The 26,040-nt window shown below is 39.8% G+C and overlaps 1 protein-coding gene across 1 annotated transcript in view; it reads right to left on the bottom strand.

The window, feature by feature from the left end:
- Positions 1-25,824, bottom strand: part of LOC124556778 — a 438,094-nt gene extending 412,270 nt beyond the window's left edge. Inside the window, exons 1-2 of the mRNA XM_047130786.1 lie at positions 25,659-25,824; positions 10,155-10,296 (exon numbers count right to left, since the gene is read on the bottom strand). Coding sequence (XP_046986742.1) covers positions 10,155-10,296; positions 25,659-25,787 — 271 coding nt within the window. The 5' untranslated portion in view covers positions 25,788-25,824. The remainder of the gene's footprint in view (positions 1-10,154; positions 10,297-25,658) is intronic.
- Between the last annotated feature and the right edge of the window lie 216 nt (positions 25,825-26,040).

The raw sequence follows: 26,040 nt of genomic DNA, 5'->3' as shown, positions 1-26,040 counted from the left end.
TTCCTTGTAGTTGATCCACATACAAAGTGGCTGAATATCATAATGGTATTTAATGTCTCACATAGTCTTCACAATAACTTGATAATACATATGTTTTGCCATTGCCTTTGTCCAGACCGTCTGTAGTGTATCTGATATGTAAATGTGCTGTGTGACTGTGAAGAACAGTTATGCAGTGTTGTATAGATTCTGCTGTGTGGTTGTGAAGTATTATGAAACTGAAAGATAAGGAGAAAATTATGCTCAATGATGACACATGGCTCACTATTCTTCAATGTGAGTGAAGGAATCTCAAGGTTAATGACTCCACCTGACAGATGATTACCATCTGATATGTCTTACAGCCCCAACCCGTAATGCAGCGATAACTGGAATTTAAATTATAACATCACTGAATAGTCTGTTGATCAGTCACCACACTCCCTCTCTTTGTTGGTGAAAATCATATGATCAATATTTCCTCCTCCATTAACATTTGAATCAGATACCTGCAGGTAGGCCACGAAGGTGTTAACATAAAAAAAACTGCAAATAGTACATCTTGACATCTACATGAAGAATTGATAATATGTTCTTACAGTCTCATCATTCAATCTTTCTGTTCCTTTCATTTAGTACTTACTTACATAGACAGTGTATTTTTAGCATGACCAAAGTATCTGTCAGCAATAGATCTAAAATTCACTTTCAAAGATGAACTCATCTACATTGCTAATTATATTTCTTCACACAGACAAATTTGGAATTACATTCATTCTAGACACTGCAAAAGATTAGTTTTACTGGTACTGATTTCTAATTCAGGTTTACATAAGTCCAATATTAAAAATTAAAATTTTAAATACACTTTCTAGTGATATCCAAACATAAATGATAAACTCCAATGAATGTTTTAAAACTGTTTTCCATTAAACAGTGGTACAAGTTTGTTTATGGTATGTAATGTTGAAATGACTCCTCTGTAAATTTCATGGCCAAATTTCTTTCCCATCTTTCATAAGTAGAGCTTGTTCCTCCATATCCAATTACCTCATTGCTAACAGTCTTTAAATCATATTCCTCCATGTTTTATTTTTATGGGATGCAATGCGTGCTCTTGTCAAGTCAGCTAATACTTGAAAGCTTTCTGCTTACAACTTTGTACCAAAGGCAGTCACATGGTTGATGCTAGAAATCTTAAAAAACTAATGAACCATATTTTCTCAGACTTTAAATTATCAACTTATTTGCTATGTATTTTTATCCAAAGTATGACGGGTTAAGGTCAGACAATGGAAGACATTCATGGCTGTGAGTTTGCTTTGGATGAAGAGGTACACAGCTGGATATAATCATGGTTCCATGGGCAACTGAAAACTTTTTTCCATGAAGACAATGACTCTTTTCTCACAGTGGGTAAATGTATTAATAGTAATGGCTATTGCTTTTGAAATACACAGTCCACTCACATTTATCCTTTCAGTGTTACAGACAAGCTCTTTGCATTCTGTGCTAAGATGCTTTTTGTTATGACTGTAACGCTTGCCAAATTCTGGTGCCCGTGTCAAGAGATATGAAATATATGTCATTCAATTTTTGAAATCTATTTGATGAAAAACTTAGATTTTTGTGCATCTTACAGTCTGATATCTTTGCTTGATAAAGGGCTGAATTTATTTTCATTGTATGCCACACTGTGAAAGACAAGTAATTATGTGACACAGGACTCACTACTGCTTGACTATAAGCACGAAATTGATGTGTCACTGATTGATAATGAGGGAAGAAAGCCCTGAAGGATTGATGAATGGACCACATCACTAGTAGGCCACAGTTTAAAGGCATTTGTAGTGAAGGATATGGTGATGCTCATTAGCCAACAGCCTCGATTTTGCAGGAGTATTCATTCATGTCTGGATACTCCTGTGATGTGTTAGGATCCTTACATATTATTAAGGTAAGACCTTAACTGCCGACAACATCACAACACTGTGAAAGACAAGTAGTTATGTGACACAGGACTCACTTTTGCTTGACTATAAGCAGGATACTGATGTGTCACTGATTGATAAAGAGGGAAGATGGCCCTGTAGGATTATTGAATGGACCACATCAATGGTAGGATACAGCTTCTATGTATTTGTAGTGAAGGATCTTGGATATAAACCACGTGCAGTAAATGCTTAGATTCATATTGGTATAATGTGGTGATGTGGTTGATCCTTTTGAGTTTCTCAAGAAAATTGCTGAAACCAAACTGGGCATTTCTTCCCTTCTTTGTTGGTTGGTTTAAAAGAGGGGGGAAGGGATCCTTTCTTTGTAAATCTCTAGTATCTGCTATTAGCTAGGTTTGGTACAGGTCCCATAGGTGGGTCTATGTGATTTATTATCCCAACAAATTGTTACACCAAGATAAATGATTCCAATTGTGACTCATTGGAATTGTAGATGTAGTATACAACATTGTTTTCCTTTTTTGTGAAGTGCACAATTTTCACTTATGAACATTTACAGCAAGTTCCCTTGCCCCACTTTGAAATCTTATGAACAGCCGACTGGATAATTGTGCAGCTGTTTTTGGAGAGTACTTTATTATATACACTCCTGGAAATGGAAAAAAGAACACATTGATACCGGTGTGTCAGACCCACCATACTTGCTCCGGACACTGCGAGAGGGCTGTACAAGCAATGATCACATGCACGGCACAGCGGGCACACCAGGAACCACGGTGTTGGCCGTCGAATGGCGCTAGCTGCGCAGCATTTGTGCACCGACGCCGTCAGTGTCAGCCAGTATGCCGTGGCATACGGAGCTCCATCGCAGTCTTTAACACTGGTAGCATGCCGCGACAGCATGGACGTGAACCGTATGTGCAGTTGACGGACTTTGAGCGAGGGCGTATAGTGGGCATGCGGGAGGCCGGGTGGACGTACCGCCGAATTGCTCAACACGTGGGGTGTGAGGTCTCCACAGTACATCGATGTTGTCGCCAGTGGTCGGCGGAAGATACACGTGCCCGTCGACCTGGGACCGGACCGCAGCAATGCACGGATGCACGCCAAGACTGTAGGATCCTACGCAGTGCCGTAGGGGACCGCACCGCCACTTCCCAGCAAATTAGGGACACTGTTGCTCCTGGGGTATCGGCGAGGACCATTCGCAACCATCTCCATGAAGCTGGGCTACGGTCCCGCACACCGTTAGGCCGTCTTCCGCTCACACCCCAACATCGTGCAGCCCGCCTCCAGTGGTGTCGCGACAGGCGTGAATGGAGGGACGAATGGAGACGTGTCGTCTTCAGCGATGAGAGTCGCTTCTGCCTTGGTGCCAATGATGGTCGTATGCGTGTTTGGCGCCGTGCAGGTGAGCGCCACAATCAGGACTGCATACGACCGAGGCACACAGGGCCAACACCCGGCATCATGGTGTGGGGAGCGATCTCCTACACTGGCCGTTCACCACTGGTGATCGTCGAGGGGACACTGAATAGTGCATGGTACATCCAAACCGTCATCGAACCCATCGTTCTACCATTCCTAGACCGGCAAGGGAACTTGCTGTTCCAACAGGACAATGCACGTCCACATGTATCCCGTGCCACCCAACGTGCTCTAGAAGGTGTAAGTCAACTACCCTGGCCAGAAAGATCTCCGCGGATCTGTCCCCCATTGAGCATGTTTGGGACTGGATGAAGCGTCGTCTCACGCGGTCTGCACGTCCAGCACGAACGCTGGTCCAACTGAGGCGCCAGGTGGAAATGGCATGGCAAGCCGTTCCACAGGACTACATCCAGCATATCTACGATCATCTCCATGGGAGAATAGCAGCCTGCATTGCTGCGAAAGGTGGATATACACTGTACTAGTGCCAACATTGTGCATGCTCTGTTGCCTGTGTCTATGTGCCTGTGGTTCTGTCAGTGTGATCATGTGATGTATCTGACCCCAGGAATGTGTCAATAAAGTTTCCACTTCCTGGGACAATGAATTCACGGTGTTCTTATTTCAATTTCCAGGAGTGTATAACCACATCATCTGCAAAAAGTCTGAGAGTAGACTACACTATTAACATTTTTCTGTAATGTTGTTAATATACAACATGAACAGCAAGGGTCCATGGGCACACCTGAAGTACATTCTACATCTGTTGATGACCCTCTATCGAGAATAACATGCTGCTGCTTCCCTACCAAGAAATCCTCAAACCATTCATACACTGTAAATGACACTTTTGATAATAATTGAAGCTTGGGAACTGGGTCACATGCTTTTTGGAGCTCAAGAAATATTGCCTGCCTGACTTACTGGATCCATGGCTCTCATAATTCATGTGAGAAAAGTTTGAGTTGGTACACATGATTGATATTTTTGGAATCCATTCTGATTGGCATGGAGGAGGTCATTCTATTCAAGATATCACATTACAGTAGAGCTTGGTTAGTTGATATGATACTGGGAAATAGAAATGAGTCTATGGAGGAGATTGATTACAAAACACCAGTATGAATCATCCTAGATTACTACTCAAGAGTGTGACACACATTTCAAATAGAATTAATAGGAGATCATGAACATACATAAAAAAGGGAAGTACAAATGGTCACAGGTTTGTTTGACCTAAGGGAGAGTGTCACTGAGGTGCTTCAAGCACATGCTGGAAGTTAGATGCCAACTATCCCACAAAAGCATACTTACAAAGTTTGAAGAATCACTGTTAAGTAATGACTCTATGAATATTCTATAACTCCCTACATATTACTCCCATACACACTGTTAAGACAAGATTAAACTAATTACAGTACATACAGAGGCATTAAAGCAATTATTCCTTTTGCAGTCCATACATCCATGATTCCAGTTGTGACTCATTGGCATTGTAGACGTAGTATACAACATTGTTTTCCTTTTTTGTGAAGTGCACAATTTTCACTTATGAACATTTACAGCAAGTTGGTACGAAGGTATAACATGTGCTACAATGGGAAGTACCATCTGCCATGCACTTCATAATGGGTTGCAGTTTGTTGATGTAGAGATAGAAGTGGCTATATCAAGTACCTGGAAGGTTTCTTTGAGATAGTCATGCCCAAATTCCTTTCTCATCCTTGTCTAATACTAATATGAGAACTATTACATTTGACCATGTCAGATCATCTCTCATTCCTTTTTTGTGATGTGTAGTATTTTGTTCTTGTTATTATATGTAAGTCCAGGATGAACTGAAGTGGGAGCATGAAATTCATCATTTGAGTATTATCATTTCTTTTGTGTGGCACCAAAGGACCACCAGGCTTATTGTGCCATCTAACAAAGAAATCTCTATCAATAATTAACTTATTGAGGAGTACATCAACAGACTGCATACCTTATAATTTCCTCTTAGGTATTAATGCCATTTCAATTAATGCACAAATGAATTATGCCTGAAAGTGTGACAAATACAAAAAATCTGTTTCACATAATAAAATGCAGACAGTAATGAGCAGAAGTGACTTTTCTCAAACCTTCAGCAATCTCATATGCTATCACTCCACAAGCCCATAGAATACCCCAGAGCAGTTTGGGATTTAATGTGACATCATTATGAGAAATTTTATTATACTACTTCCTTCCCTTTGTGAGTCAGATGTTTTTGATGAAAAGTTCCTCCATCACTAAGATAATCTGTCTTCATAAGACATAAGTATACTTGCAAACCTGACATATGTCTTTACAAATGATCAAGCTGTGAACATGATTTGTAGCACCATTGCCCCCTGTCATTCGCCCTAGTGGACAATATGTAGCCATTTGATTATTCTCGGACTTAGATATGTTGCCAAGATCCTCAATACGTATACATTCATGATTTTGAGACTGAAGTGTGGAACAAGAATAATAGTTTCATAGCTTTTGATTTCATTGCTAATATAGCCAGCAGTTGATTACATGGTTGTCAGTATGTTATATTTGTCTCATACCAACAAAACATCATTAAAATGCAACAGCTGCTGTTGAAAAAGGAGGAAATAGCCGCAGCCCCCAAGAGTTGTGATGGGCCACCACCATTCAATGGTTTGATAAGTATTTGTGTGGAATGAGAACAACAGTTCTGTTTTGCCCACTGTCATGAAAGGAGACTTATTTCCACTTCCAATGGACAATCATTTTAACATTATGTTGTCTGGCTGTTATCAGACTCTATTATTCAGTGTGTTATGTTGCATCAATAGACTTGTGTTTATAGTGACTGGATTAGTCAGAATTCATTTTTCTACAGACTTGTGATTTCATGTACCTCATATTTTTCAACTCCTCCTTGTATTTGGACCTCAAGACATGGAACTGCATACATAATTGCATGTGAGGACATTCAGTCACAGCCATGGAGAGTGAGAAAGATAATTGTACATTTATTTCAAAAAAAGTGTTTTGTATTTGGGCTGATCATTTCACAGACTGTTCTCTTTGGTCACCTGCATGTTCAAAAGCAGAACACCAAACATACTGTAGTGTATTACATAAAGTACTGGCTGCTCAGTCAGATGAAATGGTCAGTATTAAAAGTTGGTTTCCATCTCAGTCACAATGTATTGTTATTAATGTGTGATCAGTTACAATGCCTTATGCGACATCACCCCATTACTAAATTGATAGTTTCCTGATACATCAGGATATGTCCTATCACTGATCCCTCATGTTATGTCATAATTCCATTCCCCCATTTGGCCCCCTTCCAAAAGAGTGCCATTACCAGCATATCACAAAACTCCCACATTAAGAGGTACAATGAAAATACATAAGCCCAATACTCCCTTAGAGTGATTGTTAATGCCATAGATTCCCCATATTACTGGCTCGCCAAAGAACTCAACTCTTTTCTTGACAAGCATTGCCATTACCCAGCTACCTATTTCATTAAAAATTGACAAGAGCTCATTGCCTGCTTAAATGATACTTATGTTACAAACAGTGCATACATGGCAAGCTTGGACATCACCAACATGTACACTAATATCCCTACAAAAGAAATTACTCTTATTGGTGAGAATAATTTGAATACAATACAATAATGTTGATATATAAGTCATTAATGAGTTCAGTATGCTCATCTGACAGGTCCTTGGTCACAGCTATTTTTGATCTGGGGCTAGTAGTCTTGCCATGGTTTCACCACTCATGAACAAAGTTGCTGTTATTTTCATCATCCACATCAAATACCAATTTTTTGAAATCAATGCCACCCACAAACACAATATTGTACATTATGGCATTAGATGGATGATGCTTTTTTCACTTTATAATGGCTCAAAGGAACAAAAATCCAATTCCAGCAAGATTTGAATTGTATGCATACCCAAATACATTTTATGTTGTAGCATCAGAGAAACTTATCTCTACGTTTCTGCTCATTTTTGCATCTTCACATGGGATGGCCATATGATGCATGTTACCTACAGGAAGGAGTTAATCACCAACAACATTATTCATGAGTCATGTAACCGTCTATACAAGTACAAGGAAGTCACATTGCATGCCATGGCACAGCATTTACATGACATAAATCTTAACAAAGATCTCAAAACAATTAAATATATTGCCCACACTAATGGCTATTCAACACAAGTAATTGATTTTCTGGAATGGCATATTCTGCAAAAGAAGCATTCTGGTATTACCCAGTAGATTCCCCCCACACCCATCAATCAAGACAAGAATAGTAAGAAGTAATACAAGTACCATACTTAGGGACTGTATGACTAAAGAAGGCAGATGGCATGAAACCCACAATGTAAAGCCACACACGCATTCGGGTGTCTATAAAGTCAAGTGTGGAGACTGTGAGTGCCAATACACAGGCCAAACAGAATGGACATTTGCTGTCAGGTCAAGGAACATCAGGATGTAAGTAATTCAAAATATGCTTTAACCAGTGATCTTAAGGCCTGTAAACACTCAATTCCTGTCATCACCAAGAACCACAGTATCCTCCACCATCATCTGAAAGGACATATACTTGACCTGCTTGAGATAATTTAAATTTGGCAGGATCTGAACCAGAACCCCAAGTTAATGCTAAATGAACAAAATTTGCTGAAACACAAGTGTATTCTAAATAACTATGGATTTCTAAGTACTAAATGGTGTGCATTTATTTTTTTAATAATAGATCAATTGTTTTATCATCAACACTCCCATGCAACATTTTCTTTTTCAGGCTACTCTTTAGCTATCATCTTGTTGCTTGATTGTTGGATGTACTTTGTGTATGCCATCAGTATCCTGTTCCTGCTGCAGTTTTAGTTTTATATTTTATCTTTTTGCTGTCATGCATTCCATCATGTTGACTTTTAGGCATTTCCCCATACACTTACTGTTATATATTATACATTTTGTGTCTTAAAGATGATGCTCCCATGTGTCAAAGCTAGTTTATTTTATTTCATTGCAACGACTCTGTTGTTGCATTAATCCTACTTTACCCAACCCCAGGGATCACAACCATTATACATAGGTGTAATTTCTCTTCTGGTTTTCCCTTGTCCTAGTGTATAGCCCTTTTACTCCTCACTATCTTTATTATGTCTGGTACTATGTGGATGAAAAGTGCTGTATTATATGTGTACATTGTTACTCTCGTTATGTTTATCATGTCAAGTTTAACTAAGCTTTTTATACTAAGATGTTTTTGCTCTGTAAGGATGAATCTATACATAGCTACTGATCCTTACAGTCAGCATCATTCCCCTATCACATCTCAGCTGTCATTGTTTTATTGCTTAATTTTTGGATATACTGTTATATTTCATCTGTAACAACCATTTTAGATGTATGTTTATCTTACATCTCTTTAATGTGACATACTCTGTCATGCTGCTTTTGGGTGTTTTTGCTGATTTCCCATGTTTGTATGTTATTTAATTATAATCATATCTGTAGCTATAGTTTGTATAGATCTTTTTAACCATACTTTTGTAAGTGGACAGACCTGTCAACTCCTTTTCCCACTCTCTCTTGGCTATTTACTTCAGTTTCTCACCTCTTGGCTCCATCATCAGTTTCTTCCACTGCAGTGGTCAGCTGGCTACTGGGCTGTCTGCACTGGTCACTTCCTTTGTGATGCTGTCCAGTCAGTCACTGTGTTTGCTGGTCTTACATGTGAGTTTAGTTGCTTATTTATTTACAGTATTGCTCAGTTCATTTCCATCTGGTACCCCCCTCCCCCCAATGTTAATGTTCTTTACCAGTCCCATGCATTTGTGTGACATGAGTGCAGTCCCTCGTGACTGACTAGCCTGGCTCTCGCACATTTATGTTCTCATAATTATGTGAGTACATCATTTTCTACAACTGTAGGTTTCAATTTAGTATGTCAATCCAACAGTACTTGTACATTAGATTACATTAGATGCCCCTCACCTTGTTTGCAGTTGAAGATGAAGCCTTAAGCTCCAAAGCTGGTCATTGAATAAATTAAGAAAATTACTGAAAACTGAAGTGGACTTTCATTCTATAAAAAAAAGTAGACGTCATTGAGTACTGAGTAATGTCATTGAGTACTGAGTTAATAACTTATTACACTATTCAATTATGTCATACAAACAGCTGGGAGCAATAATGCATGGGAATGGAAAATGGAGGAACATGTTGGCTTATTTGCTAGTGATGTGTCACACTTTGTTTCTTGGGTGGTATATTGAAGAACTGGATTTCATCTAAATAATAAAATACTTAAAAATGACTGTATATTCTTTCATGGAATGTGTTTAGTTTGTGAGCTACCATATGCTTTTGGCCCAAAGGGAATAGAGAACAAATATACCAATGGGCATCATAGATATCTCATTGGTCTTTTCACTTCATGGAAAAGTGCGGAAGAAGTATCAAAAATGGATTCAGAGGCACTCAAATAATGATACTTATAACCTTGAGAAAAAGTACGTACAATGTTTTAACGAAAGGTTGTCAGCCTGAAATATGGAAATATTCTCTTGCCACCCACTTAACATTCCGATGTAGGTATTAAATAAAATATCAAACTAATGACAATTCACTTAGAGTTGTATCAGTCACAATTCTCAGTGAATGGAATGTAAAGAATGCTTAACAGGAAATTATTCTATTGTAGCGTCATTGCAATGATCTGCAGAGCAGTGATGGAGCAGGTACAGGACAAGGTGGAGATGAGCTTACCAAGAGCCCTGCTGAAGTCTGCTAGCATTCCACTTATGGTCCCTGAGGAGGCCTTAGAAGGTGGTGGTTGTGCTTGTGATGCATCAGACTGGTTGTGTGCAGGTGCCTGTGCCGCCTGCTGCAGCAGCATGCCGCCGCCCTCCTGCAACACAAAGTATGCCTGCCAGCATGTAGCCAATGGTTTCCTCTTGTAACTAAAAATTTGATAACTTAAGAGACATGAACTTAAATGTTCCAGTCAATCAGAGCTACCTGTTCCCCCCTCCCCCTCAGTGCATTTCAAGGGTTTATAGTGCAAACTTGGTTACTATAGAAAAGAACTGACAGATGGCTCTGAATATAGGCAGCCAAATACTGTAATCAGTACATACATACAATAATATTATTACTTTGTTTTCGACTATTTCATTCCTTATACAGTTTATTTCTCTGTTTCATCTTGTGCAAGTGTAATTTGAAAACATAAATAATTTAAAACATTTTGTATAAGATGAAATTAATTTTGTCATAGAAATTCATACACATGCTACAAAATTTTCCATACATCATCAGTTAATTACAGAAGATAGATAAAAAATGGTATGGTGCTCAGAACTCATTAAATATTGTCATTTTCAAGAAAATACTTCAAATCACTGTCCAGTCATTGAGAGTTTGGATTCTGTCTTATCACTATCTCACTTGGACTCGTTTGTTCTAGAGTGGCTCATCCAATAAGCCTACAAATAATTGTACTTAATGCCCCTCATAAATTCTCCTCAACTGTTTCCCAGTATTATCGGCTGTGATATTTCCTGCAATGTTCACATGCTGTTGCTGAAATTATAAAGTGAGTAATATCTCAAGACTTTGTGGTATGTATCAGCAGAATGAATATGATTTTATGCAGGTCACAAATCATATGCTCTCTGAGATTTGCAGGCATTGGTGTAACACATTTGTAACACATAGTCCATCATACCACTAAAAGCTTAAAGATTTGTTGTTATTCATTTATGTACACAAATATTTCCTACATTTTCTACCATATAACATTAATTTGGTGATTGTTCATAAATCTGTGACTAATCTTCTTTTCAAGAGTGCATTATTTCAGAATAATAGGAACTGTAATAATTTAATGATATAAAGATTATATGTGGCTGCTTCCTAAATTTCATGGTTTTGTAATATGACGTAAAGCCTTTTCTATGAATGAGTCTTCATATTTCAGCAGTAATATAATGTAGAGTCCATGCCTGATACACATATTTTTCTTACTTTTATGTATAGTGTATTCTCTCAAAGTATTATTACATATCTTTGTGTAAAATCAACACTAGCATATGCTGATGCCATTTAAGAAATTGATCAGTGTCTAAATGTTACACAATTAATATTATGCCATCTTTTATTGTCAAATGGAAGCAGATGAGAACTGATTTTAGACATATTTCATCCACTGTTGAGTGACAGACAAATAGTTGTCTGGTACCAGAGCATGTATTCAATTAACCTGCTACACTTCTTCTAATAAAAATGTATTGCAAATAGTGTCTTATAGGCAAGTACTTGACTTCTGAGATTATGCACAACTAAAGTAAAGCAGATAAAGATCTATTGTCTCAATAACTGTGCAGAAAAGTGAGTTTAGCTAAGTCCAACTTTCGCAAATGTTTGAGACATGTTCCACTCAATGATGTACCAATTAAGCAGCTTATTATGTGTCTACTTATAAAAAATATATTCACTGTATTCAAAATAGTATCTACCAAATCCCAGTATTTTCTACAATTTACAGATGTACTTGAAATTAAGTTAGTGTGAAGAATGCAAATGCAGTATCCCTACAAAACCACTTAAAGAAATGTTATGCAGTGTACCACAAAATACTGCCTTTTTGTCTGAGCAAGAAGTTTGGAGTAACTGATATGAGTATAAGAAGCCTTATAAGTAAAAGAAAAGATTATTTAATATCAATGCAAGAATGTGGAAGATCAAAAAGTTTATGTGATGGTCTGTCACTTTATCACTGAAAAGTCATAGGACTTGGTCAGATTCACGTTCAAGAATAAAAAATATTACCACATTACTAACAAAATAGTGAAGGTATGGTACTCTGGTGTCTGAGAAATTGTCTCTGTGTAAGTTATGTGATTTCCATTTCACATGAAAAATGCATTTGAGATAGCATATGTTCAGTTTTTTTAAAGTGATGATGTTACTACCTAACAATGAAAAATCTAGGATGGGATAATGACAATACTATGAAAAGAAAAGATTCCTACTCACCATATAGAGGGGATGTCAAGTCACAGATGGCCACAAAGAAAAGACTGCTATACATTTAAGATTTTGGACAAAAGGCTTTCTTCTGAAGTAGAAAACACACAATCATTCACACAAACACAACTGAGGCGCATGTGACCATGGTCACAGGCTGCTGAACTCTGGAGTCTGGTCACAGCAAAGTCAGGCCCCAGTGGCCAGCAACAGTGGTTATGTGTGCCTCAGTTGTGCTTGTGTGAACATGTGTGGTTTTTCTACTTTCAAAGAAGGTATTTTGACCAAAACTCAAATGTATAACAGTCTTTTTGTTGTGCCTATCTTTGATTCAATGTCTCCTCTATAACATAAAATTCAGTCTATTCTTTTCATGATATTGTCATTTGTGTTAATATCTGCAATGTATATTGAAGAGCCAAAGAAACTGGTACACCTGCCTAATATTGTGTAAGGCTCCTGTGAGCACACAGAAGTGTCGCAATGTGACTTGGCGTGGATTCAACTAATGTCTGAAGTAGTGCTGCAGAGAACTGATACAATGAATCCTGCAGGTCAGCCCATAAATCTGGTACAGTATGAGGGGATGGAGATCTCTTCTGAACAGTATCTCCCAGTTATGCTCAATAATGTTCATGTCTGGGGAGTTTGCTGTCCAGTGGAAGTGTTTAAACTCAGAAGAGTGTTTCTGGAGCCACTCTGTAGCAATTCTGGATGTGTGGGGTGTTACATTGTCCTGTTGGAATGCACCATGGATTCATGAGGTTGTCTCCATACCCATACATGTTATCCATTCAATACAAGTTGAAACGAGACTTGTTCAACTAGGCAACATGTTTCCAGTCATCAACAGTCCAATGTCAGTTATGATGAGCACAGCTGAGGCATAAAGCTTTGTGTGATGCAGTCATCAAGGGTAGACAAAAGCTCATATTGATGATGTTTCATTGAATGGTTCACATGGCGACACTTGTTGACAGTGCAGCATTGAAATCAGCAGCAGTTGTCATTGGTCCCGTTCTTGTACGATCTTTACCTGGCCACAGCAGTGTCAGAGATGTGATGTTTTACCATATTCCTGATATTCATGGTACACTTGTGAAATGGTCGTAAGGGAAAATTCACACTTCATTGCTACCTCGGGGATGCTGTGTCCCACTGCTCATGCACTGACTATAAAACCACATTCAAACTTACTTAAATTTTGATATTCTGCCATTGTAGCAGCAGTAACCAATTCTGACAACTGTGCCAGACACTTGTTGTCTTATACAGGCATTGCTGTTTACATCTCTCTGTATTTGAATATGCATGCCTATACCAGTTTCTTTGGTGCGTCAGTGTATTTTCTGTTGGAAACACAACCACCCACACTTACAAGGTGAAGATAGAGTGACATCCTCAAATAATAGAATCTTAAAATTTGCATCCAAAAATTCAAAATTCAGAAACATTGTGTGGAATGCAGTGTTAAACTAACACATTTGCCATGTATCCATACTGAGAGAAACAGCTTTAAGCAGGCTGTCTATAGAAAATGATAATAGCAAAAGCTGAACTGAAAGGCTTGTCAGTGCAATTACACTCCTGGAAATTGAAATAAGAACACCGTGAATTCATTGTCCCAGGAAGGGGAAACTTAATTGACACATTCCTGGGGTCAGATACATCACATGATCACACTGACAGAACCACAGGCACATAGACACAGGCAACAGAGCATGCACAATGTCGGCACTAGTACATTGTATATCCACCTTTCGCAGCAATGCAGGCTGCTATTCTCCCATGGAGACGATTGTAGAGATGCTGGATGCAGTCCTGTGGAACGGATTGCCATGCCATTTCCACCTGGCGCCTCAGTTGGACCAGCGTTCGTGCTGGACGTGCAGACCGCATGAGACGACGCTTCATCCAGTCCCAAACATGCTCAATGGGGGACAGATCCGGAGATCTTGCTGGCCAGGGTAGGTGACTTACACCTTCTAGAGCACGTTGGGTGGCACGGGATACATGCGGGCATGCATTGTCCTGTTGGAACAGCAAGTTCCCTTGCCGGTCTAGGAATGGTAGAACGATGGGTTCGATGACAGTTTGGATGTACCGTGCACTATTCAGTGTCCCCTCGACGATCACCAGTGGTGTACGGCCAGTGTAGGAGATCGCTCCCCACACCATGATGCCGGGTGTTGGCCCTGTGTGCCTCGGTCGTATGCAGTCCTGATTGTGGTGCTCACCTGCACGGCGCCAAGCACGCATACGACCATCATTGGCACCAAGGCAGAAGTGACTCTCATCGCTGAAGACGACACGTCTCCATTCGTCCCTCCATTCACGCCTGTCGCGACACCATTGGAGGCGGGCTGCACGATTTTGGGGCGTGAGCGGAAGACGGCCTAACGGTGTTCGGGACCGTAGCCCAGCTTCATGGAGACGGTTGCGAATGGTCCTCGCCGATACCCCAGGAGCAACAGTGTCCCTAATTTGCTGGGAAGTGGCGGTGCGGTCTCCTACGGCACTGCGTAGGATCCTACGGTCTTGGCGTGCATCCGTGCGTTGCTGCGGTCCGGTCCCAGGTCGACGGGCACGTGCACCTTCCGCCGACCACTGGCGACAACATCGATGTACTGTGGAGACCTCACACCCCACGTGTTGAGCAATTCGGCGGTACGTCCACCCGGCCTCCCGCATGCCCACTATACGCCCTCGCTCAAAGTCCGTCAACTGCACATACGGTTCACGTCCACGCTGTCGCGGCATGCTACCAGTGTTAAAGACTGTGATGGAGCTGCGTATGCCACGGCAAACTGGCTGACACTGACGGCGGCGGTGCACAAATGCTGCGCAGCTGGCGCCATTCGACGGCCAACACCGTGGTTCCTGGTGTGTCCGCTGTGCCGTGCGTGTGATCATTGCTTGTACAGCCCTCTCGCAGTGTCCGGAGCAAGTATGGTGGGTCTGACACACCGGTGTCAATGTGTTCTTTTTTCCATTTCCAGGCGTGTATATATGTTTTTCTAAAGCTTTTTTTATGGGGACTGTGAAGTTATTTTGCACAAGGGTCTGGCAAAAGCAAAGTAATTGCTCAACAAATAGCACCCTCATTTATGTACAGGTTTGCGCAAAATCGTATAATTTGTACATCAGAAAAAATCTCAAAATATCTAAAACAAGTTGATTGTAGAATAAACTGTGACAGTTTCTAGAGCCTTGTGCTTAAATCAGACATAAGTAAGAAAAAAATTAAATTCTCTGCTTCAGAAATAAGGGTAAAGTGAATCTATTATATTAATCTGACCACTAAATGTAGTACAGAAAATCAATGGGAGAACTGCATTGATTATCATGCACTTTTCTGAAGTTGCACACTAAGGTTTCTCAGTGATTCATTATGTTTGTATAGAGAGCCTACTTTGACGTATCTGCCATTCTACAGTGCTTTTTGAGCAAATGATTTCATTCCTTTATGTAGACCCTAGATTAGTTTTCAAATTTTGCATCATGAAATCAGTTCCCATAATTTACATTTCAGTATATCTTATTAATTCCTAAGAATTTACATAGTTATAACCATATTTTTTATACATAAAGTAAGGTATTCATTTTATAGCTATTGGTTCCCGTGTGGACTGTGCATTTCATTGCTGCCTAAAATGATAAAGGCATTGCCTTTTAATTCTAATGGGTAAACCTGAAGTCTAACAAACCACAGTGAAGACAAAAAACATGCATATCTTCATGACACATAGCTAACAATACATTTCTCTGAAATATATTTGTTGAATTATGTTTCTCTAGAAGATATGATATTTGTAGAAGTGCATGAGTCACCAGAAACATTTTTCTGAAAATAATGATTTGTCACATAGCAAATTTTATAGATGAAAATTGTTACATTCAGATGAACTAAATACTCAAATTAACTCACTACTATGCAAATGTCAAGTGGGCCCAGGTAATGACCTGGGGGGGGGGGGGGGGGGGTCTCTGCAGACATCATGAGACTCTGACATAAAATGGGGGTGATAACGCGATTACAAGAACTCAGCAAGAGAGTTCTCACAGCCTCTGTCACCTCAATTCTGCAACTTCCTACCTACACGTGGTGCCCCTGTTAAGCCGAGCAACTCAGCGGAAGGTTGGGTAACCAACCCCAGTGGGAAACTGAGTCGGTGAGCAAATAGGAGTTGGAGGACAGTGGAAGGCAACGGGAAACCACCACTGAACTATCCCAAGAAAACCCCACGGCTTCGCTCAGCTCAAAATGTTCTGGAGTTTCAAGTTCCCCGATCAGATCTCTGGGGGGAACCAGGTTGAGGGGAGATTCACGAAGAGTAAGATGGTGCAAAGAGAAGCACTGCATAGGAACATGGAATGTAAGATCCATGTATCAAGGAAAACTAGACATAATGAAAAGAGAGATGGAGAAGATTAACATCGACATATTGGGAATAAGCGAAGTGAGGTGGACTGGCATCGGAGAATTTGCTTCGGATGGCCATATGGTGTATTATTCTGGGCACGATAACAACAGAAGTAATGGTGTAGCCTTCATAGTTAGTGATAAAGTGAGAAAAGCTGTAATGGGATGCAAATATAAAAATGATAGAATGATGCCCATCAGACTTCAAGGTCAGCCCCTCAACATCACAGTAATTCAAGTTTATGCACCAACAACCGATGCTGAAAAGGAAATTATTGACCAGTTCTATGGAGATTTACAAGAATTACTACTGTCAACACCAAAAAAGGATATCGTCTTCAAAGTTGGAGATTGGAATGCAAAAGTGGGAAATGAAGCTGTAGAAGGTATAACAGGGAAATATGGTCTTGGTACAACAAATGAAGCTGGACAGAGACTCCTAGAATTCTGCCAAGAAAATTCATTGATAATTACTAATACAATGTTTCAACTACCAAAATGACAGCTATATACCTGGACTTTGCCAGATGGCCAACACCGGAACCAAATTGATTACATACTTTGTAATCAGAGGTGGAAGAGCGCGGTTCAGTCAGCTACAATGAGACCTGGGGCTGACTGCGGATCAGATCATGAGCTCCTGATTGCAAAATTTTGGCTGAAACTTCAGAATGTAGCAAAAAGTATCCCAACTTGCAGATACGACCTTAACTCTATACCCTCCGACTATGCTGTAGAGGTACAAAACAGATTTAATGTATTACAGCTGGAGGACAAAAGCTCGCAAGAGATGTGGACAGAAGTAGCTAATACTGTCAAGGAGGCCGCAGAGAAACACATTCCCAAGAAAAGGAACAGTAAGATGGCTAGATGGCTATCAGTTGAGGCACTGCAAGTTGCAGAAGAACGATGGAAAGCAAAAATCAAGGGAGATAGATCAGCTATGTTTGAATTAAATAAAGATTTTCAGAAATTAGCTAGAAGAGATAAAAATATATTCTTTAATGAACAGTGCAAGGAAGTTGAAGATAGTAATGGAATGGGGAAGACAAGAGATCTTTATAAGAAAATTAGAGAAATTAAAGGAAAATTCCAGGCAAAAATTGGAATGATAAAAGATAGAAACGGGAAAGATCTGAGTGAAGCAGAGGATGTTACGGAAAGATGGGCAGAATATGTAGAAGACCTATACAAGAAAGAACTGCATCATGACAGGGCTCCTACTGCTGATGTTAATGTTAATTTAGAACTAGAGCCAGATATTTTGGAGAGTGAAATCCAGTGGGCCCTTGAAAATATGGCTGATAACAAAACTAGTGGACATGATGAAATACCAGCAGAATTGTTTAAAGTCACTGGAAAGGATGCAGTGAAAGTGCTGCACTCAATATGTCAAAAAATATGGATCACGCAGCAGTGGCCAGAAGACTGGAAAAGATCAGTATTCATCCCCATTCCAAAGAAGAAAAGTTCTAAAGAATGCTGAGATTACCGAACAATCGCACTTATTTCACATGCTAGCAAAGTTATGTTGAAAATCTTACAAAATAGACTTCGCCAATATCTAGATTGGGAGCTACCAGAAGAGCAAGCTGGATTTAGGAAAGGAAGAGGAACTAGAGATCAAATTGCTAACATTCGGCGGATTATGGAAAAAGTGAGAGAATTCCAGAAAGATGTGTACCTCTGCTTTATTGACTACGCCAAAGCCTTTCACTGCATCGATCACAACAAATTATGGAACGTACTGAAAAACATGGGTGTACCAGATCACCTCATTCATCTGATATGGAGTTTATACCTAGACCAAGAAGCCACGGTGAGAACTATGTATGTAACAACGAAATGGATAAAGATTCAGAAAGGGGTCCGGCAAGGCTGCATACTGTCACCGTACTTATTCAATCTGTATGCAGAACATGTTATGAGGAATGGGAGGCTAGATGAAGGAGAAACAGGAATTAAAATAGCTGGAATAAATGTAAACAACCTCAGGTATGCGGATGATACGATCCTGTTGGCAGAAAGTGAAGAAGATTTGAGAACACTCTTACTGAAGGTGAAAGACAAAAGTGAAAAGGCCGGTCTTATGCTGAATGTGAAGAAAACGAAAATTATGGCAACTACACCTACCAATTCGTGGGATATAGCAGGAGAAACCATGGAGGTAGTGACCACATTCAGTTATCTCGGTTCCCAAATCTCTGCTGATGGCGACTGCAGCCATGAAATCCGAAGATGCCTGTTGCTCGGTAGACAGGCGATGTCAAACCTTGACAAGGTTATAAGGTCCAGAGATATAACACTAGCAACAAAGATCCATATTGTGAGGGCTATGGTCTTTCCAGTTGTGATGTATGGATGTGAGACCTGGACCATTAGAAAGGCTGAATGGGAAGAATTGACTCCTTCGAGTTGTGGTGTTGGAGGAAACTTCTTAGAGTTCCATGGACTGCAAAGAGAACCAACAGATCAATATTGGCGCAAATTAAACCAGATTTCTCCCTGGAAGGTCTAATGTTAAAACAAAAGCTGACCTACCTTGGACACACAATGCGAAGGCATGCCTCGCTGGAAAAAAACATTAGTGCTGGGGAAGATTGAAGGAACTAGAAGAAGAGGATGTCAGAGGATGAGATGGATTGATGGCATCACAGAAGCAATGTGTTCCAACCTGGAAAGTCTACGGGAGAAAGTGCAAGACAGGAAAAAGTGGCGTGATTTGGTTCATGGGGTCACGAAGAGTCGGAACCGACTAAACGAATAGAGAGAGAGAGAGAGATGCAAATAAGTATATATAGATGATTTAGATGACAAACAGCATTATGTGGAAGTTACGTTATAGGTATCAGGGGTGTGCAGGAAGTGTTCTGTGTATTACATGTACAACAACTGAGAAAGCTGCCAGTTAAATTGTCTTTTACAAAGAACAGAATACAGCAGTAGACTGTGGCAAGCAAGCCTCATACATATGGTGAAGCCCGTAAGATGCTCATATGTTGCCTCTGTCATTAGTACCTGCTGAAAGTGGATGAACAATGGTGTGATGCTGGACATTCATGACTCATACAAAGAATTTGACTTTTGCTCTCTCAGTAAAGAAGAATATTTGGGATTCTATACTGCAGCCAATAGTGAAGTACATTGTCAGTCAGGGCATAAACATTTTGCACCCAAGTCATTCTGTATTGTTGTCCTATGGATTAAACAAGGGATGAATTAAACAAGAGATGAATTAATCATTTCCCCTTGATAAGCAGAGACACTAATTCTCAGAGCAGAAAGAGGAAAGTTACTGTTTTCCTTGTACTTGGGTCTACAGCTATCAAATATTAATTGAAAGACAGTATTCATAAAATGAAAGACATCTTTTTGGAAATTTAAGATTGATCTGTAGAACAATCAAAACAAGTTGCACTGTCAGATAAATCACACTTTCTGCTGTGTCTAGTTGACAATTTTTTTTATTATACTCCACCTTTTGTGAAAGTGATTGCTGGAGCCATGTACCTCATGACATACTGGGTTTAATAGTGACATTATGAAGCTGTGGATGGCATGGTCTTGAATCTCTTCAGGTCTGAATTTTTCTTACAGAAGGTGCCATTCCATGTAAAGGCTATTGTAATACACACATCAAAAAAAGTTTTGCATCACCTTGGCTCCAAGAGTTCCGGAACCTGTACAGAAAATTGGAATAGAGATCAACATAAACATCATTTCTGCCCTTTTTGCATGTTGTACCACCATACCATCATACAGCGAGACCTTCAGTGGTGGTGGTCCAGATTGTTGTACACACGAGTACCTCTAATACCCAGTAGCACATCCTCTCGCATTGATGCATGCCTGTATTCATCATGGCATACTGTCCAAAAGTTCATCAAGGCACTGTTGGTCCAGATTGTCTCCTGCATCAATGGCATGTTTGATAGGGTTCATGTCTGGAGAACATGCTGGCCACTGTAGTCGAGCAATAACGTTATCCTGAAGGAAATCATTCACAGGATGTGCATGATGGGAACGTGAATTGTCGTCCATGAAGACAAATGCCTCGGCAATATGCTGCAAGTTGCACTATCAGTTGGAGGATGACATTCACGTATTGTACAGCCATTACAGCACCTTCCATTACAGCACCTGCCATTACCATCAGTGGTGCACGTCAGCCCCACATAATGCCACCCCAAAACATCAGGGAACCTCCACCTTGCTGCACTCACTGGACAGTGTGTCTAAGGCATTCAGCCTGACCGGGTCGCCTCCAAACACGTCTCCGACAATTGTCTGGTTGAAGGCATACGTGACACTCATTGATGAAGAGAACGTGATGCCAACCCTGAGTGGTTTATTCAGCATGTTGTTGGCCCCATCTGTACTGTGCTGCATGGTGTCATGGTTGCAAAGATGGACCTTGCCATGGACGTCAGGAGTGAAGTTGCTCATCATGCAGCCTATTTTGCACAGTTTGAGTTGTAACGTGTCATCCTCTGGCTGCACAAAAAGCATTATTCAACATGGTGGAATTGCTGTCAGGGTTCCTCCAAGCTGTAATCTGTAGGTAGAAGTCATCCACTGCAGCAGTAGCCCTTGGTTGGCCTGAGCAAGGCATGTCATTGACAGTTCCTGTCCCTCTGTATCTTCTCCATGTCCAAACAAAATCACTTTGGTTCATGCTGAGACGCCTCGCACTTCTCTTGTTGAGAGCCCTTCCTGGTACAAAGTAACAATGTGGACATGATCAAACCACAGTATCGGCCGTCTAGGCATGGCTGAACTAAAGACAACATGGCCTGTGTACCTCCTTCCTGGCGGAATGTCTGGAACTAATCGGTTGTCAGAGCCCCTCTGTCTAATAGGCACTGGTCGTGCATGGTTGCTTACATCTATGGGCAGGTTTAGTGACATTTCTGAACAGTCAAAGGGACTGTGCCTGTGATACAATATCCTCAGTGAACATCTATCTTCAGGAGTTGTGGGAACCGGGGTGATGCAAAACTTCTTTGATGTGTTTATAATTACTTTGTTATTATTATTATTAGTATTATCATATTTCTAATATTATTTTTATTTATACACAAATGCATCACATAACAGCCAATATACACTGAAGAGCCAAAGAAGCTGAAATATGTGCCCAATTCTGTGTAGTGTCTCAGCGAGCATACAGAAGTGCCAAAACACAATGTGGCATGGACTCAACTAATGTCTGAAGTAGTGCTGGAGGAAACTGACACAAGGAATCCTGCAGGGCTTACCATAAATCTGTAAGAGTATGAGGAGGTGGAGATCTCTTCTGAACAGCATGTTGTAAGGCATCCCAGATACCTTCAAAATGTATATGTCTGGGGAGTTTGCTGGCCAGCGGAAGTGTTTAAATGCAGAAGAGTGTGCCTGGAGCCACTCTGTATCAATATCTGAATGTGTGGAGTGTCACATTGTCCTGCTGGATTTGCTCAAGTCTGCCAGAATGCATAATGGACACAAATGGATGCAGGTGATCAGACAGGATGCTTACATCGATGTCACCTATCAGAGTTGTATCTAGACATATAAGGGGTTCCATATCACTCCAACTGCACAGGCCCCACACCATTATAGAGCCTCCACCAGCACGAACAGTCCCCCTGCTGACATGCAGGGTCCATGGGTTCACAATGATGTCACCACACCTGTGCACATCATCTGGTTGATGCAATTTGAAATGGGACTCATCCAACCAAACAACATGTTTACAGTCATCAACAGTCCACTGTTGGTGTTGATGGGCCCAGGCGAGGTGTAAAGCTTTGTTTCTTGCTGTCATCAAGCGTACATGAGTGGGCCTTCAGCTCCAAAAGCCCATATCGATGATGCCTTGTTGAATGCTTCACACGCTGATGCTTGTTGGTTCCCCAGCATTGAAATCTGCAGTAATTTTCAGAAGGGTTGCACTTCTGACATGAATGATTCTCTTCAGTTGTCGCTGATCCCATTTTTGCAGGATCTCTTCTCAGCTACAGTTATGGCAGAGATTTGATGCTTTACCGGATCCGGATTCCTGATATTCATGATACTCTCATGAAATGGTCATGCAGGAAAATCCACACCTCATTGCTACCTTGATGATGCTGTGTCCCATCGCTCATCAACCGACTATAACACCACATTCATTCTCTCTTGAGAGAATTTTCTTGCTGATAGAGTGAGTCTATAAACTATAACATAAAACTAGTTATGAAGTCCAGTATATGATCTATTGTAGGATTTTAGCACCTATTTTCATACGTAATGTATTTGCTCATCATGGAATTGTTTCTACAACAGCCACTAATATTTACAGTATTGTTTCACGAATGACTCAGAAAGAATCTGCCAGTGTTCAGAAAATGGTATTAATAGGAGTTACAAGTACATATTTTCAAAGTAACTAGACAGCTCTATTTGTTAAAGTTTTTGAGGCATTCCATTTACATCACATGTAGATGAAAAATACTGACCTAATCTTCTGGTGTGGGTTTATTATCGGGTTTTCAATAATGTTTCACAAGTGTCAGTTTCATCATCATTACATTTACGCACCTTATTTGAGTCAGAATATAATACTATTTTTAATGAAGGTCAATGAGAGATTTTTTTACTTGAATGCCTTTACAATTAATGTGACAGAACCATTACTTTAATCCCTATCTTATAATTCAACATTTTCAATTTATTGTAAGGCTGTCATATTTCAATGGTTGTAGATCTCTTATGCTTCAAATATAATGTTGTGTAGCTGGTAGGAAAACAATTGATTTTAGTACAGTTTGTGTTTAAAATTATTATTATCTGTCATTATTATCTGCACAAAAATTGAAAATTATTCTTGTGTTATTCTCTGTGTTAATGTGGTACAGGATTTGGTATGCTTGCTATTCTGAGTAAAATTAAGTTGAAAACAAATATCACTAAAGTCAATGTACCTGAGAAGCACTTTTTCCTTTGAACTACATGTAGCAATGAGTATTCAGTACTGACATGCAGTAAGAGGTAGAAGATAAGTTAAAATAGATTTTCATGCATACATTATGTAATACTGGGAGCTGTGAGGATATCGTATTACAGTTGTGTTATATGGCTAACACCATTATATTACAATTTGTGTTGAAGGATTACTATGGCAATCCAGCCTATTATAATGTAATACTGCAACAGTAGCAGGAGATCTATGTAGCAATATTAATTATTTAACTTTCTTGTTTTCTGATAGAGGACCAAGAGACTCCAGCTGTTTGTAAAAAATTTTGATGTCACTAATGTACGGAGTAAAAATGTCTGTATTTGTCCCCTTAAACAACTTGTAATGCTCCAAGTATCTGTAAATAATACAACAAATCTACTAGTACTGTTCCTTCAGTAACTGTTAAACATATTTACATCAGGAACTGATCCATTTCTAAAACGCAAGTATTTGGTGTGCTGTTTCATTGTGAGTTTTATGCAAGTATAGATCTGTTTATGTGGTTGGTCTGACACTAATAGTTTCCATTCATTGTTCAGTTCTGAAATGCCGTATCTAGTGACGTATCACCTATATGGAGAAAGTAGAGTTTTTCATGAAATTTAAATGTATTACCAGATTATTTGTATGTGACTATTTCTTTGGAAAGCCATACCATCTGAGAGCACTCAATGGGGAATGGTAAGCAATTTCAACATAATTCTTGAATAAGATTTCAATAATCACTACTGCAAAAGACCCACTATTACATTTTGTTGTGTGTGTGTAAAATAAACAAACAGACATATAGCTAAACTGAGAGAGGGAAATGTCACTTGTATTGATGCCAGAATGTACCAACATTCTGGGTATAATAATCTGAGGAAACTACAAAATGTAAATATCTCCTGTCTGTTTCAAATATCAGTAATATTTTCTTGTTTTTAGGTTATTTGTATGATATCAGTAAAAAAGGGAACTTGTGAAATAATTTTCTGTCACTTCTCTTATGAATGTCTATGTAAGGTATGAAATGGGTGTGTTATTGTTATATACTTCTAAAATGTTTGTAAAACCAACACTGCAAATCTTTTGAATGTAGCTTATGGTGGATGTGCCTGTATTGGTGTACAGAAGTCTCCTTGGTTTTGGTGAATGTGCATGCAGATAATAGAGTTTTCTTTATGCATCAGTGCATGCAGGCTCTTGATGAATTCATTTTCTGATGGCAGAAGGTATCTACATTGGCAGGGAGGAGGTTACCTGGAACCGCTGCATCAGCTCTTGTTCTGCTGTCTCTAGCGATGGGGACACATCCAGGATTGGCGATAGGTCTGTCACAGGAGACCATTCAGCAGGTTCAGATCTAGCTGCTCGGGCCTTCCTATTAGCTGGAGTCTTCTGTGGCAGAAATGATAACTGACTGGCTAGGAGCCATGGAGAGGCCAATGGGGTCGTATTTGACAGTTTCAAGTGGGAGGAAATACTGATACTCTGAACCATCCCCAGACTGGGCACAGATTAAGAACTGAGTAAGAATGAAGAATATAAATTAAGCTACATGTCACTGAAACTACAGTAAGGACTGACTGGATTGAAGATTTCACAAAACTACAGTGCTAAAATAGACTACAAAATTTCTATACTAAATTATGATAATAAAGGAAGTGCAAATATCAAACAAATATGAAAATTGCATACTACTGATAGCAAGTTATATTTAAATTTTGCATCACTACACTATGATTTCTAACAGTTTGTCTGCTATGCTTAATCAGTTGTATGAAATTTGGAAATTCGTTAAGTATAGTTGATAGGAAATCATGCAGTTACAGGGCATTCAGAAGTATTTACAAACCTGAGCAGCACTGAACTTGGATTTGGCTTTCGTTTGCTGCAACATTTGCACCTGTTTCTGAAACTGTTCCTGCTGCTCTTGTTGCTGTTGCTGCTGTATTTGCTGCTGCTGTATTTGTTGCTGCTGCATTTGTTGCTGCTGCAGATGTTGCTGCTGGATGTGTTGTTGTTGCATCTGTTGCTGCTGAATTTGTGGTTGTTGAATTTGCTGTTGTTGAATTTGTTGTTGCTGCATTTGCTGCGGTTGCAACAACTGCTGCTGCTGCTGTTGGGGCACAAGCTGTGGCTGCTGTTGATGAAGAAGTTGCTGTTGTTGGTGCGGCTGAATTTGTTGGTGTGATGCTGCCTGTTGTACTTGCATGAGTTTTTGTTGCTGTTGTGCT

The sequence above is a fragment of the Schistocerca americana genome, chromosome X (assembly GCF_021461395.2).
Source record: "Schistocerca americana isolate TAMUIC-IGC-003095 chromosome X, iqSchAmer2.1, whole genome shotgun sequence".
In the NCBI taxonomy this organism is placed as follows: Eukaryota; Metazoa; Arthropoda; class Insecta; order Orthoptera; family Acrididae; genus Schistocerca; species Schistocerca americana.
This window is presented reverse-complemented; position numbering and strand designations above follow the sequence as displayed.